At 54.6% G+C, this 22,148-nt stretch overlaps 1 protein-coding gene across 7 annotated transcripts in view; it reads right to left on the bottom strand.

Annotated features, from left to right (window-relative positions):
• Positions 1 to 22,148, bottom strand: part of nek3 (NIMA related kinase 3) — an 85,540-nt gene that overhangs the window by 39,487 nt on the left and 23,905 nt on the right. For 5 of the 7 annotated variants that reach the window (XR_004203220.1, XR_004203219.1, XR_004203221.1 and 2 more), the window contains exons 4-8: positions 7,324 to 7,421; positions 6,282 to 6,365; positions 2,124 to 2,191; positions 1,239 to 1,325; positions 218 to 272 (exon numbers count right to left, since the gene is read on the bottom strand). Coding sequence is in view for 4 of the 7 variants with exons in the window: in XM_031791286.1 (XP_031647146.1) it covers positions 218 to 272; positions 1,239 to 1,325; positions 2,124 to 2,191; positions 6,282 to 6,365; positions 7,324 to 7,421 (392 nt within the window). In the remaining 3 variants the exon portion in view is untranslated. The remainder of the gene's footprint in view (positions 1 to 217; positions 273 to 1,238; positions 1,326 to 2,123; positions 2,192 to 6,281; positions 6,366 to 7,323; positions 7,422 to 22,148) is intronic. The other 2 variants (XM_031791288.1, XM_031791287.1) reach the window with 1 other exon arrangement.

The following is a 22,148-nucleotide window of genomic DNA, read 5'->3' as shown; positions in this document are numbered from 1 at the left end:
CGGCTCCAGACAGACGGCTACAAGCTCCAGACAGACGGCTACAGGCTCCAGACAGCTACATCTCCCTGGGCTGGGACACATCCTAATTCAACTCTGCTGAAGACACCGTCCTTCCCTTCACTATGAAACAATGGTTCTTTCAGGAGTCAGCTGAACCACTGTACACACACACACACTATTTAGACAGACGAGACAGTGTGTGAGAGTGTGTGAGTACCGGGTGTCGCAGGGTGCAGAGCTCGTAGAGGACACAGCCGAGAGACCACACATCGCTGTAACACACACACACACGAGAGATGGCATGGGAATCACACATCACGGTAACAATGACAGAGTTCACACATCCCTAAATTTAAAATTAAACTATTACAAAATGGATAATTCACAAATATATATATTACTTCGATACAGTAGATTGTAGGGTTAATCAGAATTATAAACAGGGTGGTTCGAGCCCTGAATGCTGATTGGCTGAAAGCCGTGGTATATCAGACCGTATACCAAGGGGTATGACAGAACATGTATTTGTACTGCTCTAATTACGTTGGTAACCAGTTTATAACAGCAATAAGGCATCTCAGGGGGGTTGTGGTATATGGTCAGTATACCACGGCTAAGGGCTGTATCCTGTGTCCTTTAGCCAATGATATATTAGCCATCTACCACAGTCCATGACCCGACAAACTGAGGCTGTTCCGAGGGCGAAAGGGGTGGGGGGTGCAACAATGATATATTAGCCATTTACCACAGTCCATGACCCGACAAACTGAGGCTGTTCCGAGGGCGAAAGGGGTGGGGGGTGCAACAATGATATATTAGCCATTTACCACAGTCCATGACCCGACAAACTGAGGCTGTTCCGAGGGCGAAAGGGGTGGGGGGTGCAACAATGATATATTAGCCATTTACCACAGTCCATGACCCGACAAACTGAGGCTGTTCCGAGGGCGAAAGGGGTGGGGGGTGCAACAATGATATATTAGCCATTTACCACAGTCCATGACCCGACAAACTGAGGCTGTTCCGAGGGCGAAAGGGGTGGGGGGTGCAACAATGATATATTAGCCATTTACCACAGTCCATGACCCGACAAACTGAGGCTGTTCCGAGGGCGAAAGGGGTGGGGGGTGCAACAATGATATATTAGCCATTTACCACACCTTCCTCGGGGCCTTATTGCTTAAATATAAATCATTGATCAATAGGGATGTCATTGTACAGGTAATTATGACCCCTACCTCTTGTTGTTGTACGGCTTACTGTCCCAGATCTCTGGAGACACATAGTAAGGCGTTCCTACGTACGTGTGAGCGTAGGCCTTCGCACTGCGACACAGGATACGGGTCATTAAAGCACAGAGAAATAACATCTAAAAAACACTATTTATTATACACCGAGTTTACAAAACATTAGGAACACCTGCTCTTCCAATGACATCGACTGACCAGGTGAATCCAGGTGAAAGCTACGATCCCTTATTGATGTCACTTGTTAAATCCACTTCAAAATCAGTGTAGATTGAAAGGGAGGAGACGGGTTGAAGAAGGATTTATAAGCCTTGAGACAATTGAGAGATGGATTGTGTATGTGGTGGTGGGGGGTGTGGTGGTGGGGGGGTATGTTTGGTATGTAGATGAAGGGAAGGAGACGGGTTGAAGAAGGATTTATAATTGAGACATGGATTGTGTCTGTGTGTCGTTCAGAGGGTGAACGGGCAAGACAAAATATTTAAGTGCATTTGAACAGGGTATGGTATTCGGTGCCAGGCGCACCGGTTTGTGTCAAGAACTGCAACGCTGCTGGGTTTTTCACACTCAACCGTTTCCCCATGTGTATCAAGAATGGTTCACCACCCAAAGGACATCCAGACAACTTCACACAACTGTGAGAAACATTGGAGTCAACATGTGGGGGTCAACTGGAGTCAACATGGGCCAGCATCCCTGTGGAACGCTTTTCACACCTTGTGGAGTCCATGACCCGACAAACTGAGGCTGTTCCGAGGGCGAAAGGGGTGGGGGGTGCAACTTGATATTAGGAAGTTGTTCTTAATGTTATGTATACTCAGTGAATAATTATAGTAATATAGAACCAGAATTAGCGCACGAAGCATCTTCTTGTACCTGTTCAGAACACAGGCTGAGCCAAAGTCACCCAGCTTCACCGTGCCATCGTCTGTCAGGAAGATATTCTGAGAAACGAGAAGGAAATGGATGAAGAAAAAAAATGGACAGTAAAAACGAGAGAACTTCAACTGGCATCGATGCCTTCTATCACCAGATTCAACTGGCATCGATGCCTTCTATCACCAGATTCAACTGGCATCGATGCCTTCTATCACCAGATTCAACTGGCATCGATTCCTTCTATCACCAGATTCAACTGGCATCGATTCCTTCTATCACCAGATTCAACTGGCATCGATGCCTTCTATCACCAGATTCAACTGGCATCGATGCCTTCTATCACCAGATTCAACTGGCATCGATGCCTTCTATCACCAGATTCAACTGGCATCGATGCCTTCTATCACCAGATTCAACTGGCATCGATTCCTTCTATCACCAGATTCAACTGGCATCGATTCCTTCTATCACCAGATTCAACTGGCATCGATTCCTTCTATCACCAGATTCAACTGGCATCGATTCCTTCTATCACCAGATTCAACTGGCACCGATTCCTTCTATCACCAGATTCAACTGGCACCGATTCCTTCTATCACCAGATTCAACTGGCATCGATTCCTTCTATCACCAGATTCAACTGGCATCGATGCCTTCTATCACCAGATTCAACTGGCATCGATGCCTTCTATCACCAGATTCAACTGGCATCGATTCCTTCTATCACCAGATTCAACTGGCATCGATGCCTTCTATCACCAGATTCAACTGGCATCGATTCCTTCTATCACCAGATTCAACTGGCACCGATTCCTTCTATCACCAGATTCAACTGGCATCGATTCCTTCTATCACCAGATTCAACTGGCATCGATTCCTTCTATCACCAGATTCAACTGGCACCGATTCCTTCTATCACCAGATTCAACTGGCACCGATTCCTTCTATCACCAGATTCAACTGGCATCGATTCCTTCTATCACCAGATTCAACTGGCATCGATGCCTTCTATCACCAGATTCAACTGGCATCGATGCCTTCTATCACCAGATTCAACTGGCATCGATTCCTTCTATCACCAGATTCAACTGGCATCGATGCCTTCTATCACCAGATTCAACTGGCATCGATTCCTTCTATCACCAGATTCAACTGGCACCGATTCCTTCTATCACCAGATTCAACTGGCATCGATTCCTTCTATCACCAGATTCAACTGGCATCGATTCCTTCTATCACCAGATTCAACTGGCACCGATTCCTTCTATCACCAGATTCAACTGGCACCGATTCCTTCTATCACCAGATTCAACTGGCATCGATTCCTTCTATCACCAGATTTAGGAGGTGAAACATGATGTGAAAGAGCTTTTAAATGCTTTTTTCCCCTCAGGAATAGGCTTAACCATACATAGTGGTTCCTCAAAATTAAAAGTTTCGAGCCTTCTTGCCGGCAACAGTTTGTGGTAGAGGATGGCAGATGGCGGTAAATTGCGTCATTCTGTCATTGCGCCACACTATCACAAGGGTGAGTTAGAACGCTGATCTATCGGCAGTCTTAAACCGGTGGGGCAAATTGGGGGATTTTTCACAACCTAGCCGAGCTATTAGAAAATCCTTTTTGGTAATATGAATGGTGTGAATGTTTCAGTCTGAGAGACTCTCTCCTCTCGCACTAGACTACTGCGTCGGGTCAACAACAACAAAGAATAGCTTGCGGACGGTTTTCGGAGTTCAGAGAGAACTTGAGTTTGAGTTTATTTTTACTTTTACAGGGACAGTGCACATTAATCAACATTTCAGTAAAAGTGCCGGTTTTAGCCAACCGGCTAATTTTCAACCGCAGTCCCTGGGCAGGTTATTAAAAACAATTACAATATAGACAATAGCAACATAGAACAAGCAAGACATAGCAACATAGGACAAGCAAGACATAGCATACAGACAGAGCAACATAGGACAAGCAAGACATAGCATACAGACAGAGCAACATAGGACAAGCAAGACGTAGCATACAGACAGAGCAGCATAAAACAAAAAGCAGCAAGACAAAATTCATAAAAGCAACAAAGTGTTTCCACACCTCACAAGCTACAGACAACAGACAACATGGAGAGTGGCAACACACAGCTAGGGACCATGTTCACAAATCTGATTGACCTTTAGCCATGTCTTCAAGCATTTTGTGAAAGTGTGATATGTGGTGCAGTTATGTGTGTCTGATGGCAGTGTATTCCAGACATGGGAAGCTCTCACAGAGAATGCAGATTTACTAAAGGTGCTTTTCCTTAGGGGAACTATACAGTCACCTCTCATGGCAGACCTTGTGGATCTGCTGCCATATGTCTGGGTTTTCTGTTTAACAAAAATATTGAGTGGAGGGGGAGCCAGGCCATTAAGGATCTTGAATACAAGACATGCGTCGGTGTATTGCACAAGATTTTCCCAACTCAAGAGCTCATGCTTTCTAAGGATGTGACAATGATGATGGCTATTGGGCTTCCTATCAAGCACTTTGAGAGCCTGTTTGTAGACAGACTGAATAGGTTTTAATGTTGTACAGCAAGCTTGGGCCCAACTAGTCAAGCAGTATGTTAAGTGGGGGAGTATCATAGATTTGAAGTACAGTTTTGCTACCTCTGTAGTCAAACAATTTCGTATAAATCGGAAATTAGCTAGGTTGAATTTGGTTATTTGAATTACCTTTTTCACATGCTTTTTAAAAGAGAGGTTGGAATCAAGTATGATGCCAAGGTACTTAAAATCGGATACCACCTGGAGCTTCTCCCCTGACACATAGACATCTGGCTCTCTTTGTGAAGAACATGCAAACAGTTTTTTTCACATTGAGATGCAAACACAAGTCACTGAGCCACTTTGTAACCTGGACCATTACAGTAGTGAGTTCTTGTGCAGCTTGTTGTTTGCTCTTTGCATGCACATATATCACTGTATCATCTGCATACATTTGAACTTCAGACCCAGTACAGACAGAAGGCAGATCATTAATGTACAGGCTGAACAGGAGGGGCCCCAGTATTGACCCTTGGGGCACGCCCACATCATAGCTACAAGTGGGCGACAGCTCATTGCTCACTCTGACACACTGAGTTCTGCCTTTAAGGTATGATTTCATCCATCTCAAGGCATCAGGGGAAAAGTTGAACTTGGACAATTTTGTGATGAGAATCTCATGGTTAACAGTATCAAAAGCCTTCCTTAGGTCCAGAAACACAGCCCCAACAGCACCCCCTTTGTCCATCTTGGACTTCACATTTTCCAGAAGAAAGCAGTTGGCCGTTTCTGTGGAGTGTTTCGCTCTGAAGCCAAACTGCATGGGGTAAATAACAATTACACTTACAATTACACTTACAATTGACAAAAAAAACAAAACATTTTTGAATAAAGTAGTCTAAAACAATTGAAGGCATCAAATTATTGCTTACTGAAACACCCAAATACCCCAGCCCTATACTCCAGCCCCTTAACCCAGCCCTATACTCCAGCCCCTTAACCCAGCCCTATACTCCACCCCCTTACCCCAGCCCTATACTCCAGCCCCTTAACCCAGCCCTATACTCCAGCCCCTTAACCCAGCCCTATACTCCAGCCCCTTAACCCAGCCCTATACTCCAGCCCCTTAACCCAGCCCCTTACCCCAGCCCTATACTCCAGCCCTATACTCCAGCCCCTTACCCCAGCCCTATACTCCAGCCCCTTACCCCAGCCCTATACTCCAGCCCCTACCCAGCCCCTTACCCCAGCCCTATACTCCAGCCCCTTACCCCAGCCCCTTACCCCAGCCCTATATTCCAGCCCCTACCCAGCCCCTTACCCCAGCCCTATACTCCAGCCCCTTACCCAGCCCTATACTCCAGCCCCTTACCCAGCCCTATACTCCAGCCCCTTACCCCAAAGTCATCCAATTGTTATAGCAGGACATTGAAAAATATTGTTCATTATTTACAAAGTATTCTTCAGGCACTTTCTCCTCCTCAGGAGAAATGTACATGAAAATGGCAGCAACAGGACGACAAACGTCTGCAACTCACACTGTGACCTTTAAAAGGAAATATATGGAAATATATGGAAATATATGGAAATATATGCGTTTCCAATCGGAAACGGTAGCCATGTAAACACTCTGGACTTTACCTTGGACTTGAGATCCCGGTGTAAGACCCGTTTGTCATGGATGTGGATCGTACCAGAACACATCTGAGCAAACCACTTCAGGATCTAGTAACACATAGACATGAAAAACAGTCTGAGGATGCACAAGTTAGGGATAAACGCGATATAAACGCGATATAAACACGATATAAACGCCAAACTGTCGGTTATGGATGATAAATGAAATAATTAGTTAATAGTTAATGAAAATAAACCAACAGCCATAGGACTGGACTCTTTAAAAAATAAATAAATACAAAATCTACTCTTTTTTTTTTCTCTCTCTCCAATTCCGTGGTATCCAATTGGTAGTTACAGTCTTGTCTCATCGCTGCAACTCCCGTATGGACTCGGGAGAGGAGAAGGTCGAGAGCCGTGCGTCCTCCGAAACACAACACAGACAATCCGCACTGCTTCTTGACACAGCGCGCATCCAACCCGGAAGCCAGCCGCACCAATGTGTCGGAGGAAACACCGTACACCTGGCGACCGTGTCATCATGCACTGTGCCCGGCCCGCCACAGTAGGTTGGCCGGTAGGGATGTCCTTGTCTCATCGCGCACTAGCGACTCCTGTGGCGGGCCGGGCGCAGTGCGCGCTAACCAGGTCGCCAGGTGCACGGTGTTTCCTCCGACACATTGGTGCGGCTGGCTTCTGGGTTGGATGCGCGCTGTGTTAAGAAACAGTGCGGCTTGGTTTGGTTGTGTTGTGTTTCGGGGGACGCATGACTTTCAACCTTCGTCTCTCCCGAGTCCGTACGGGAGTTGTAGCGATGAGACAAGATAGTAACTACTAACAATTGGATACCATGAAATTGGGGAGAAAAGGGGATAACATTTGTATTATTAGGTTTAGGTTTTTTTTAATGACATGTTCGTCAACTGCCCTACCATTTAGTATGTACCAGTTAGTGTTTTCAAAACAGTGGAGAAACCATTTACTGGTCTACTATTTGAGATTTGCATTTGGCTGAGTTAGCTAATGACCTAATGAATCCATGAATTGCTTAATTAAGGTGTCATACTGTTTCCTGTGAGAACAGTGTGTTCCTCTGTTGTTGTATCCTCTGGAGCAGGTCTCCTCCACCACAGAACTCCATCACTATGTAGAGGTGGCCGTCACCTACAGGAGACAAAGACACAAGCATTACTTTATTTGGAAGGGTTTTCTATATCCAGACCCCACATATCACATTCATTAGCCACATTCAATTACATACATAAGCAGAACAAAAGCATTCGACTGGGCACAGACGTCAGTTCAACGTCTAGATTCGATTTACATTTGGTTGAGTTGTCAACTAATGTGAATTTAACATGAAATCAACACAAAAAAATGACACCATGTCATTGGATTGAGGTTAAAAGTTGGGTAAAAAAATAAATATATATATATAAAATATATAAAATAACCTTACTGATGACGTTTCAAATCAAAACCCAGCCCTATACCCCAGCCCCTTACCCAGCCCTATACCCCAGCCCTATACCCCAGCCCCCACCCAGCCCTATACCCCAGCCCTATACCCCAGCCCCTTACCCAGCCCTATACCCCAGCCCTATACCCCAGCCCCCCACCCAGCCCTATACCCCAGCCCCTTACCCAGCCCCTTACCCAGCCCTATACCCCAGCCCCTTACCCAGCCCCTTACCCAGCCCTATACCCCAGCCCCTTACCCAGCCCCTTACCCAGCCCTATACCCCAGCCCCTTACCCAGCCCTATACCCCAGCCCTATACCCCAGCCCCTTACCCAGCCCTATACCCCAGCCCTATACCCCAGCCCCCCACCCAGCCCTATACCCCAGCCCTATACCCCAGCCCTATACCCCAGCCCTATACCCCAGCCCTATACCCCAGCCCTTTACCCCAGCCCTATACTCCAGCCCTATACTCCAGCCCCTTACCCAGCCCTATACTCCAGCCCTATACCCCAGCCCTATACTCCAGCCCCTTACCCAGCCCTATATTCCAGCCCTATACCCCAGCCCTTTACCCCAGCCCTATACTCCAGCCCTATACTCCAGCCCCTTACCCAGCCCTATACTCCAGCCCTATACCCCAGCCCTATACCCCAGCCCTATACCCCAGCCCTATACCCCAGCCCTATACCCCAGCCCTTTACCTCAGCCCTATACTCCAGCCCTATACTCCAGCCCCTTACCCAGCCCTATATTCCAGCCCCATACTCAGCCCCTGACCCAGCCCTATACTCCAGCCCCTTACCCAGCCCTATACTCCAGCACCCCACCAAGCCCCTTACCCAGCACCATTACCTCAGCCCCTTACCCAGCCCTATACTCCAGCCCCTTACCCAGCCCTATACTCCAGCCCCTTACCCAGCCCTATCCCCAGCCCCATACCCAGCCCAATACTCCACCCCCCCTAACCCAGCCCCTTACCCAGCCCCTTACCCAGCCCTATACTCCAGCACCCTACCAAGCCCCTTACCCAGCCCTATACTCCAGCATCCTACCCAGCCCCTTACCAAGCCCTATACTCCAGCCCCTTACCCAGACCTATACTCCAGCCCCTTACCCAGCCCTATACTCCAGCCCCTTACCCAGCCCTAAAATCCACCCCCCCCCTTACCCAGCCCTATACTCCACCCCCCCTTACCCAGCCCTATACTCCACCCCTTACCAGGCCCTATACTCCAGTCCCTTACCCCAGCCCTATACTCCAGCCCCATACTCCAACCCCATACCCAGCCCTATACTCTAGCCCCTTACCCAGCCCTATACTCCAGCCCCATACTCCAGCCTATACTCCAGCCCCTTACCCAGCCCTAGACTCCACCCCCCCCCCTTACCCAGCCCTATACTCCAGCCCCTTACCCCAGGCCTATACTCCAGCCCCTTACCTAGCCCTATACTCTAGCCCCTTACCCAGCCCTATACCCCAGACCCTTACCCAGGCCTATACTCCAGCCCCTTACCCAGCCCTATATTCCAGCCCCTTACCCAGCCCTATACTCCACCCCCCACTTACCCAGTCCTATACTCCAGCCCCTTACCCCAGCCCTATTCTCCAGCCCTATTCTCCAGCCCCTAACCCCAGCCCTATACTCCAGCCCCTTACCCCAGCCCCTTACCCGGCCCAATACTCCAGCCCCATACTCCAGCCCTAGACTCCACCCCCCCTTACCCAGCCCTATACTCCACCCCCCCCTTACCCAGCCCTATACTCCACCCCCCCCCTTACCCAGCCCTATACTCCAGCCCCTTACCCCAGCCCTATACTCCAGCCCAATACTCCAACCCCATACCCAGCCCTATATTCCAGCCCCTTACCCAGCCCTATACTCCAGACCCTTCCCCAGCCCTATACTCCAGCCCGTTACCCAGCCCTATACTCCAGCCCCATACCCCAGCCCTATACCCCAGCCCCATACCCCAGCCCCATTACCTCAGCCCCATTACCCCAGCCCTATACTCCATCCCCTTTACCCAGCCCTATACTCTAGCCCTATATTCCAGCCCCTTACCCAGGCCTATACTCCATCCCCTACCCAGCCCTATACTCCAGCCCCTTACCCAGCCCTATACTCACGCCCCCTTACCCAGCTCTATAATCCAGCCCTATACCCCAGCCCTATACTCCAGCCCCTTACCCAGCCCTATACTCCAGCCCCTTACCCAGCCCTATACTCCAGCCCCTTAACCAGCCCTATATTCCAGCCCCTTACCCCAGCACTATACTCCAGCCCCTTACCCCAGCCCTATACTCCAGCCACTTACCCAGCCCTATACTCCAGCCCCTTACCCAGCCCTATACTCCAGCCCCTTACCCAGCCCTATACCCCAGCCCCATACCCCAGCCCTATACCCCAGCCCCATACCCCAGCCCTATACCCCAGCCCCATACCCCAGGCGTATACTCCAGCCCCTTACCCAGCCCTATACTCTAGCCCTATACTTCTGCCCCTTTACCCAGGCCTATACTCCAGCCCTATACTCCAGCCCCTTACCCAGCCCCTACCCAGCCCTATACTGCAGCCTCTTACCCAGCCCTATACTCCAGCCCCTTACCCAGCCCTATACTCCAGCCCCTACCCAGCCCCATAACCCAGCCCTATACTCCAGCCCCATACCCCATCCCTATATACTCCAGCCCCATACCCCAGCCCCTACCCAGCCCCTCACCCAGCCCTATTCTCCAGCCCCTTACCCAGGCCTATACTCCAGCCCCTTACCCAGCCCTATACTCCAGCCCCTTAACCAGCCCTATACTCCAGCCCTATACGACACCCCCCTTACCCAGACCTATACTCCAGCCCCTTACCCAGCCCTATACTCCAGCCCCTTACCCAGCCCCTACCCAGCCCTATACTCCAGCCCCATACCCAGCCCTATACTCTAGCCCCTTACCCCAGCCCCTTACCCAGCCCCATATTCCAGGCCCTTACCCAGCCCTATACTCCAGCCCCTTACCCAGCCCTAGACTCCCCCCCCCTTACCCAGCCCCTTACCCCAGCCCTATACTCCAGCCCCATACCTCCAACCCCATACCCAGCCCTATACTCCAGCCCCATACCCCAGCCCTATACTCCAGTCCCATAATCCAGCCCCTACCCAGCCCTATATTCCAGCCCTATACTCCAGCCCCTTACCCAGCCCTATATTCCATCCCCTTACCCAGCCCTATACTCCAGCCCCACCCAGCCCTATAATCCAGCACCATACTCCAGCCCCTACCCAGCCCTATACTCCAGCCCCTTACCCAGCCCTATACTCCAGCCCCTACACAGCCCTATATTCCAGCCCCTACCCAGCCCCTAACCCAGCCCCATACCCCAGCCCCATACCCCAGCCCTATACTCCAGCCACTTACCCAGCCCTTAACCAGCCCTATACTCCAGCCCCTTACCCAGCCCTATACTCCAGCCCCATACCCCAGCCCTATACCCCAGCCCTATACCCCAGCCCCATACCCCAGCCCCATACCCCAGGCGTATACTCCAGCCCCTTACCCAGCCCTATACTCTAGCCCTATACTTCTGCCCCTTTACCCAGGCCTATACTCCAGCCCCTTACCCAGCCCTATATTCCAGCCCCTTACCCAGCACTATACCCCAGCCCTATACTGCAGCCTCTTACCCAGCCCTATACTCCAGCCCCTTACCCAGCCCTATACTTCAGCCCCTTACCAAGCCCTATAACCCAGCCCTATACTCCAGCCCCTTACCCAGCCCTATACTTCCAGCCCCTTACCAAGCCCTATAAACCCAGCCCTATACCCCAGCCCCTTACCCAGCCCCATATTCCAGGCCCTTACCCAGCCCTATACTCCAGCCCCTTACCCCGCCTAGACTCCCCCCCTTACCCAGCCCCTTACCCCAGCCCCTTACCCAGCCCCATACTCCAACCCCATACCCAGCCCTATTACTCCAGCCCCATACCCCCAGCCCTATACTCCAGTCCCATAATCCAGCCCCTTACCCAGCCCTATATTCCAGCCCTATACTCCAGCCCCTTACCCAGCCCTATATTCCATCCCCTTACCCAGCCCTATACTGCAGCCTCTTACCAAGCCCTATACTCCAGCCCCTTACCCAGCCCTATATCCCAGCCCCATACCCCAGCCCCATACCCCAGCCCTATACTCCAGCCACTTACCCAGCCCTTAACCAGCCCTATACTCCAGCCCCTTACCCCAGCCCTATACTCAGCCCCATACCCAGCCCTATACCCCAGCCCATACCCCAGCCCCATACCCCAGCCCCATACCCCAGGCGTATACTCCAGCCCCTTACCCAGCCCTATACTCCAGCCCCTTACCCAGCACTATACCCCAGCCCTATACTGCAGCCTCTTACCCAGCCCTATACTCCAGCCCCTTACCCAGCCCTATACTTCAGCCCCTTACCAAGCCCTATAACCCAGCCCTATACTCCAGCCCCTTACCCAGCCCTATACTTCAGCCCCTTACCAAGCCCTATAACCCAGCCCTATACCCCAGCCCCATATTCCAGGCCCTTACCCAGCCCTAGACTCCCCCCCCCTTACCCAGCCCTTACCCCAGCCCTATACTTCCAGCCCCTTACCCAGCCCCATACTCCAACCCCATACCAGCCTATACTCCAGCCCCATACCCCAGCCCTATACTCCAGTCCCATAATCCAGCCCCTTACCCAGCCCTATATTCCAGCCCTATACTCCAGCCCCTTACCCAGCCCTATATTCCACCCCCGACCCAGCCCTATACTCCAGCCCCACCCAGCCCTATAATCCAGCACCATACTCCAGCCCCTACCCAGCCATATACTCCAGCCCCTTACCCAGCCCTATACTCCAGCCCTATACTCCAGCCCCTTACCCAGCCCCTACCCAGCCCTATATTCCAGCCCCTTACCAGCCCTATATTCCAGCCCCTAACCCAGCCCTATACTCCAGCCCCTACCCAACCCTATACTGCAGCCTCTTACCAAGCCCTAAACTCCAGCCCCTTACCCAGCCCTATATCCCAGCCCCATACCCCAGCCCCATACCCCAGCCCTATACTCCAGGCACTTACCCAGCCCTTAACCAGCCCTATACTCCAGCCCCTTACCCAGCCCTATACTCCAGCCCCATACCCCAGCCCTATACCCCAGCCCCATACCCCAGGCGTATACTCCAGCCCCTTACCCAGCCCTATACTCTAGCCCTATACTTCTGCCCCTTTACCCATGCCTATATACTCCAGCCCCTTACACAGCCCTATACTCCAGCCCCTTACCCAGCACTATACCCCAGCCCTATACTGCAGCCTCTTACCCAGCCCCTTACCCAGCCCCTTACCAAGCCCTATAACCCAGCCCTATACTCCAGCCCCTTACCCAGCCCTATACTTCAGCCCCTTACCAAGCCCTATAACCCAGCCCTATACTCCAGCCCCTACACAGCCCTATATTCCAGCCCTACCCAGCCCCTAACCCAGCCCCATACCCCAGCCCCATACCCCAGCCCTATACTCCAGCCACTTACCCAGCCCTTAACCAGCCCTATACTCCAGCCCTTACCCAGCCCTATACTCCAGCCCCATACCCCAGCCCTATACCCAGCCCTATACCCCAGCCCCATACCCCAGCCCCATACCCCAGGCGTATACTCCAGCCCCTTACCCAGCCCTATACTCTAGCCCTATACTTCTGCCCCTTTACCCAGGCCTATACTCCAGCCCCTTACCCAGCCCTATATTCCAGCCCCTTACCCAGCACTATACCCCAGCCCTATACTGCAGCCTCTTACCCAGCCCTATACTCCAGCCCCTTACCCAGCCCTATACTTCAGCCCCTTACCAAGCCCTATAACCCAGCCCTATACTCCAGCCCCTTACCCAGCCCTATACTTCAGCCCCTTACCAAGCCCTATAACCCAGCCCTATACCCCAGCCCCTTACCCAGCCCCATATTCCAGGCCCTTACCCAGCCCTATACTCCAGCCCCTTACCCAGCCCTAGACTCCCCCCCTTACCCAGCCCCTTACCCCAGCCCCTTACCCAGCCCCATACTCCAACCCCATACCCAGCCCTATACTCCAGCCCCATACCCCAGCCCTATACTCCAGTCCCATAATCCAGCCCCTTACCCAGCCCTATATTCCAGCCCTATACTCCAGCCCCTTACCCAGCCCTATATTCCATCCCCTTACCCAGCCCTATACTGCAGCCTCTTACCAAGCCCTATACTCCAGCCCCTTACCCAGCCCTATATCCCAGCCCCATACCCCAGCCCCATACCCCAGCCCTATACTCCAGCCACTTACCCAGCCCTTAACCAGCCCTATACTCCAGCCCCTTACCCAGCCCTATACTCCAGCCCCATACCCCAGCCCTATACCCCAGCCCTATACCCCAGCCCCATACCCCAGCCCCATACCCCAGGCGTATACTCCAGCCCCTTACCCAGCCCTATACTCCAGCCCCTTACCCAGCACTATACCCCAGCCCTATACTGCAGCCTCTTACCCAGCCCTATACTCCAGCCCCTTACCCAGCCCTATACTTCAGCCCCTTACCAAGCCCTATAACCCAGCCCTATACTCCAGCCCCTTACCCAGCCCTATACTTCAGCCCCTTACCAAGCCCTATAACCCAGCCCTATACCCCAGCCCCATATTCCAGGCCCTTACCCAGCCCTAGACTCCCCCCCCCTTACCCAGCCCCTTACCCCAGCCCTATACTCCAGCCCCTTACCCAGCCCCATACTCCAACCCCATACCCAGCCCTATACTCCAGCCCCATACCCCAGCCCTATACTCCAGTCCCATAATCCAGCCCCTTACCCAGCCCTATATTCCAGCCCTATACTCCAGCCCCTTACCCAGCCCTATATTCCACCCCCGACCCAGCCCTATACTCCAGCCCCACCCAGCCCTATAATCCAGCACCATACTCCAGCCCCTACCCAGCCATATACTCCAGCCCCTTACCCAGCCCTATACTCCAGCCCTATACTCCAGCCCCTTACCCAGCCCCTACCCAGCCCTATATTCCAGCCCCTTACCCAGCCCTATATTCCAGCCCCTAACCCAGCCCTATACTCCAGCCCCTACCCAACCCTATACTGCAGCCTCTTACCAAGCCCTAAACTCCAGCCCCTTACCCAGCCCTATATCCCAGCCCCATACCCCAGCCCCATACCCCAGCCCTATACTCCAGGCACTTACCCAGCCCTTAACCAGCCCTATACTCCAGCCCCTTACCCAGCCCTATACTCCAGCCCCATACCCCAGCCCTATACCCCAGCCCTATACCCCAGCCCCATACCCCAGGCGTATACTCCAGCCCCTTACCCAGCCCTATACTCTAGCCCTATACTTCTGCCCCTTTACCCATGCCTATATACTCCAGCCCCTTACACAGCCCTATACTCCAGCCCCTTACCCAGCACTATACCCCAGCCCTATACTGCAGCCTCTTACCCAGCCCCTTACCCAGCCCCTTACCAAGCCCTATAACCCAGCCCTATACTCCAGCCCCTTACCCAGCCCTATACTTCAGCCCCTTACCAAGCCCTATAACCCAGCCCTATACTCCAGCCCCATACCCCAGCCCTATATACTCCAGCCCCATACCCCAGCCCCATACCCAGCCCTATACTCCAGCCCCTACCCAGCCCCTCACCCAGCCCTATACTCCAGCCCCTACCCAGCTCCTCACCCAGCCCTATTCTCCAGCCCTATACTCCAGCCCCATACCCCAGCCCCTTACCCAGCCCTATACTCCAGCCCCTTACCCGGCCCTATACTCCAGCCACTTACCCAGCCCTATACTCCAGCCCCTTACCCAGCCCTACACTCCAGCCCCTTAACCAGCCCTATACTCCAGCCCCTCACCCAGCCCCATACTCCAGCCCTATACTCTAGCCCCTTACCCCAGCCCCTATAATCCAGCCCCTTACCCAGCCCCATACTCCAGCCCTATACTCCAGCCCCTTACCCAGCCCTATACTTCAGCCCCTTACCAAGCCCTATAACCCAGCCCTATACTTCAGCCCCTTACCCAGCCCTATACTTCAGCCCCTTACCAAGCCCTATACTCCAGCCCCTTCCCCAGCCCTATACTTCAGCCCCTTACCAAGCCCTATAACCCAGCCCTATACTCCAGCCCCATACCCCAGCCCCATACCCAGCCCTATACTCCAGCCCCTACCCAGCCCCTCACCCAGCCCTATACTCCAGCCCCTACCCAGCTCCTCACCCAGCCCTATTCTACAGCCCCTTACCCAGGCCTATACTCCAGCCCCTTACCCAGCCCTATACTCCAGCCCCTTAACCAGCCCTATACTCCAGCCCCATACCCCAGCCCAATACCCAGCCCTATACTCCAGCCCCGCACCCAGCCCTATACTCCAGCCCCTTACCCAGCCCTATACTCCAGCCCCTTAACCAGCCCTATACTCCAGCCCCATACCCAGCCCTATACTCCACCCCCCCTTACCCAGCCCCTTACTCCAGCCCCTATCCCAGCCCCTTACCCAGCCCCTTACCCAGCCCTATACTCCAGCCCCTTACCCAGCCCTAGACCCCCCCCCTTACCCAGTCCTATACTCCAGCCCCTTACCCGGCCGGCCCTATACTCCAGCCCCTTACCCAGCCCTATACTCCAGCCCCATACTCCAGCCCTATACTCTAGCCCCTCTTCCCAGCCCCTATACTCCAGCCCCTTACCCAGCCCTATACACCAGCCCCTTACCCCAGCCCTATACTCCAGCCCCTACCCCAGCCCTATAATCCAGCCCCATACTCCAACCCCACACCCAGCCCTATACTCCAGCCCCACACCCCAGCCCTATACTCCAGCCCCTTACCCGGCCCTATAATACAGCCCTAGACTCCACCCCCCATTACCCAGCACTAGACTCCACCCCCCCCTTACCCAGCCCTATACTCCACCCCCCCTTACCCAGCCCTATACTCCAGCCCCTTACCCAGCCCTATACTCCAGCCCCTTACCCAGCCCTATAATCCAGCCCCATACTCCAACCCCATACCCGGCCCTATACTCCAGCCCCATACCCCAGCCCTATACTCCAGCCCCATACTCCAGCCCTATACTCCAGCCCCTTACCCAGCCCTATATTCCAGCCCCTTACCCAGCCCTATACTCCAGCCCTATACTCCAGCCCGTTACCCAGCCCTATACTCCAGCCCCTTACCCAGCCCTATACTCCAGCCCCATACCCCAGCCCCATTACCCCCAGCCCTAAACTCCATCCCCTTTACCCAGCCCTATATTCCAGCCCCTTACCCAGGCCTATACTCCATCCCCTACCCAGCCCCTTACCCAGCCCTATACTCACGCCCCTTACCCAGCTCTATAATCCAGCCCTATACCCCAGCCCTATACTCCAGCCCTATACTCCAGCCCATTACCCAGCCCTATACTCCAGCCCCTTACCCAGCACTATACTCCAGCCCCTTACCCAGCTCTATAATCCAGCCCTATACCCCAGCCCTATACTCCAGCCCCTTACCCAGCCCTATACTCCAGCCCCTTACCCAGCACCTTACCCAGCGCTATACTCCAGCCTTATACTCCAGCCCTATATTCCAGCCCCTTAACCAGCCCTATACTCCAGCCCCTTACCCCAGCCCTATACTCCAGCCCCTTACCCCAGCCCTATACTCCAGCCACTTACCCAGCCCTATACTCCAGCCCCTTACCCAGCCCTATACTCCAGCCCCATATCCCAGCCCTATACCCCAGCCCCATACCCCAGCCCTATACCCCAGCCCCATACCCCAGGCGTATACTCCAGCCCCTTACCCAGCCCTATACTTCTGCCCCTTTACCCAGGCCTATACTCCAGCCCTATACTCCAGCCACTTACCCAGCCCTATACTCCAGGCCCTTACCCAGCCCCTACCCAGCCCTATACTGCAGCCTCTTACCCAGCCCTATACTTCAGCCCCTTACCCAGCCCTATACTCCAGCCCCTTACCAAGCCCTATACCCCAGCCCTATATACTCCAGCCCCATACCCCAGCCCCATACCCAGCCCTATACTCCAGCCCCTACCCAGCCCCTCACCAAGCCCCTACCCAGCTCCTCAACCAGCCCTATTCTCCAGCCCCTTACCCAGGCCTATACTCCAGCCCCTTACCCAGCCCTATACTCCAGCCCCTTAACCAGCCCTATACTCCAGCCCTATACCCCAGCCCTATACTCCAGCCCCTTATCCAGCCCTATACTCCAGGCCCCATACCCAGCCCCTATACTCCACCCCCCCTTATCCAGCCCCTTACCCCAGCCCTATACTCCAGCCCCTTACCCCAGCCCTTACCCAGCCCTATACTCTAGCCCCTTACCCCAGGCCCTATACTCCAGCCCCTTACCCAGCCCCATACTGCAGCCCTATACTCCAGCCCCTTAACCAGCCCTATAACCCCAGCCCTATACTCCAGCCCTATACCCCAGCCCATACACAGCCCTATACTCCAGCCCCTTACCCAGCCCCTTACCCAGCCCCATACCCAGCCCTATACTCCACCCCCCCTTATCCAGCCCTATACCCCAGCCCTATACTCCAGCCCCTTACCCAGCCCTATACTCCAGCCCCTTACCCAGCCCTTACCCAGCCCTATACTCTAGCCCCTTACCCCAGGCCCTATACTCCAGCCCCTTACCCAGCCCTATACTACAGCCCCTTACCCAGCCCTAGACTCCCCCCCCCCTAACCCAGCCCTATACTCCAGCCCGTTACCCCAGCCCCTTACCCAGCCCCATACTCCAACCCCTTACCCAGCCCCTTACCCAGCCCTATACTCCAGCCCCTTAACCAGCCCTATACTCCAGCCCTATACTCCAGCCCCACCCAGCCCTATACTCCAGCCCCATACTCCAGCCCTATACTCTAGCCCCTTACCCAGCCCCTATATTCCAGCCCCTTGCCCAGCCCTATACTCCAGCCCCTTACCCAGCACTAGACTCCACCCCCCCTTGCCCAGCCCTATACTCCATCCCCCCCCCCCCCTTGCCCAGCCCTATACCCCAGCCCTATACTCCAGCCCCTTACCAAAGCCCTATAATCCAGCCCCATACTCCAGCCCCACACCCCAGCCCTATACTCCAGCCCCTTACCCAGCCCTATAATCCAGCCCTAGACTCCACCCCCCTTACCCAGCCCTAGACTCCACCCCCCCCTTACCCAGCCCTATACTCCACCCCCCCTTACCCAGCCCTATACTCCAGCCCCTTACCCAGCCCTATAATCCAGCCCCATACTCCAACCCCATACCCAGCCCTATACTCCAGCCCCATACACCAGCCCTATACTCCAGCCCCATACCCCAGCCCTATACTCCAGCCCCTACCCAGCCCTATATTCCAGCCCCATACCCCAGCCCTATACTCCAGCCCCTTACCCAGCCCTATATTCCAGCCCCTTACCCAGCCCTATACTCCAGCCCCTACCCAGCCCCATACCCCAGCCCTATACTCCAGCCCCTACCCAGCCCTATACTCCAGCCCCTTAACCAGCCCTATACTCCAGCCCTATACTCCAGCCCCACCCAGCCCTATACTCCAGCCCCATACTCCAGCCCTATACTCTAGCCCCTTACCCAGCCCCTATATTCCAGCCCCTTGCCCAGCCCTATACTCCAGCCCCTTACCCAGCACTAGACTCCACCCCCCCCTTGCCCAGCCCTATACTCCATCCCCCCCCCCCCCCCTTGCCCAGCCCTATACCCCAGCCCTATACTCCAGCCCCTTACCAAGCCCTATAATCCAGCCCCATACTCCAGCCCCACACCCCAGCCCTATACTCCAGCCCCTTACCCAGCCCTATAATCCAGCCCTAGACTCCACCCCCCCTTACCCAGCCCTAGACTCCACCCCCCCCTTACCCAGCCCTATACTCCACCCCCCCCTTACCCAGCCCTATACTCCAGCCCCTTACCCAGCCCTATAATCCAGCCCCATACTCCAACCCCATACCCAGCCCTATACTCCAGCCCCATACACCAGCCCTATACTCCAGCCCCATACCCCAGCCCTATACTCCAGCCCCTACCCAGCCCTATATTCCAGCCCCATACCCCAGCCCTATACTCCAGCCCCTTACCCAGCCCTATATTCCAGCCCCTTACCCAGCCCTATACTCCAGCCCCTACCCAGCCCCATACCCCAGCCCTATACTCCAGCCCCTACCCAGCCCTATATTCCAGCCCCATACCCCAGCCCTATACTCCAGCCCCTTACCCAGCCCTATATTCCAGCCCCTTACCCCAGCCCTATACTCCAGCCCGTGACCCAGCCCTATACTCCAGCCCCTTACCAAGCCCTATATTCCAGCCCCATACCCCAGCCCTATACTCCATCCCCTTTACCCAGCCCTATATTCCAGCCCCTTACCCAGGCCTATACTCCATCCCCTACCCAGCCCTATACTCCAGCCCCTTACCCAGCCCTATACTCACGCCCCTTACCCAGCTCTATAATCCAGCCCTATACCCCAGCCCTATACTCCAGCCCCTTACCCAGCCCTATACTCCAGCCCCTTACCCAGCCCTATACTCCAGCCCCTTACCCAGCGCTATTTTCCAGCCCCTTACCCCAGCCCCTTACCCAGCCCCTTACCCCAGCCCTATACTCCAGCCCCTTACCCCAGCCCTATACTCCAGCCCCTTACCCCAGCCCTATACGCCAGCCCCTTACCCCAGCCCTATACTCCAGCCCCATACTCCAGCCCTATACTCTAGCCCCTTACCCAGCCCCTATATTCCAGCCCCTTGCCCAGCCCTATACTCCAGCCCCTTACCCAGCACTAGACTCCACCCCCCCTTGCCCAGCCCTATACTCCATCCCCCCCCCCCCTTGCCCAGCCCTATACTCCAGCCCCTTACCAAGCCCTATAATCCAGCCCCATACTCCAGCCCCACACCCCAGCCCTATACTCCAGCCCCTTACCCAGCCCTATAATCCAGCCCTAGACTCCACCCCCCCTTACCCAGCCCTAGACTCCACCCCCCCTTACCCAGCCCTATACTCCACCCCCCCTTACCCAGCCCTATACTCCAGCCCCTTACCCAGCCCTATAATCCAGCCCCATACTCCAACCCCATACCCAGCCCTATACTCCAGCCCCATACACCAGCCCTATACTCCAGCCCCATACCCCAGCCCTATACTCCAGCCCCTACCCAGCCCTATATTCCAGCCCCATACCCCAGCCCTATACTCCAGCCCCTTACCCAGCCCTATATTCCAGCCCCTTACCCAGCCCTATACTCCAGCCCCTACCCAGCCCTATATTCCAGCCCCATACCCCAGCCCTATACTCCAGCCCCTACCCAGCCCTATATTCCAGCCCCATACCCCAGCCCTATACTCCAGCCCCTTACCCAGCCCTATATTCCAGCCCCTTACCCCAGCCCTATACTCCAGCCCGTGACCCAGCCCTATACTCCAGCCCCTTACCAAGCCCTATATTCCAGCCCCATACCCCAGCCCTATACTCCATCCCCTTTACCCAGCCCTATATTCCAGCCCCTTACCCAGGCCTATACTCCATCCCCTACCCAGCCCTATACTCCAGCCCCTTACCCAGCCCTATACTCACGCCCCTTACCCAGCTCTATAATCCAGCCCTATACCCCAGCCCTATACTCCAGCCCCTTACCCAGCCCTATACTCCAGCCCCTTACCCAGCCCTATACTCCAGCCCCTTACCCAGCGCTATTTTCCAGCCCCTTACCCCAGCCCCTTACCCAGCCCCTTACCCCAGCCCTATACTCCAGCCCCTTACCCCAGCCCTATACTCCAGCCCCTTACCCCAGCCCTATACGCCAGCCCCTTACCCCAGCCCTATACTCCAGCCCCTTACCCCAGCCCTATACTCAGCCCCTTACCCAGCCCTATACTCCAGCCCCATACCTCAGCCCTATACCCCAGCCCTATACCCCAGCCCCATACCCCAGGCGTATACTCCAGCCCCTTACCCAGCCCTATATTCTAGCCATATACTTCTGCCCCTTTACCCAGGCCTATACTCCAGCCCTATACTCCAGCCCCTTACCCAGCCATTTATACTCCAGCCCTATACCCCAGCCCCTACCCAGCCCTATACTGCAGCCTCTTACCCAGCCCCTTACCCAGCCCTATACTTCAGCCCCTTACCAAGCCCTATAACCCAGCCCTATACTCCAGCCCCTTACCCAGCCCTATACTTCAGCCCCTTACCAAGCCCTACACTAAAGCCCCATACCCCAGCCCTATATACTCCAGCCCCATACCCCAGCCCCATACCCAGCCCTATACTCCAGCCCCTACCCAGCCCCTACCCAGCTCCTCACCCAGCCCTATTCTCCAGCCCCTTACCCAGGCCTATACTCCAGCCCCTTACCCAGCCCCTTAACCAGCCC

Source organism: Oncorhynchus kisutch, linkage group LG15, assembly GCF_002021735.2.
Source record: "Oncorhynchus kisutch isolate 150728-3 linkage group LG15, Okis_V2, whole genome shotgun sequence".
In the NCBI taxonomy this organism is placed as follows: domain Eukaryota; kingdom Metazoa; phylum Chordata; class Actinopteri; order Salmoniformes; family Salmonidae; genus Oncorhynchus; species Oncorhynchus kisutch.
Note: the sequence above shows the minus strand (reverse complement) of the source record. Positions and strands in the feature narration are given on the sequence as shown.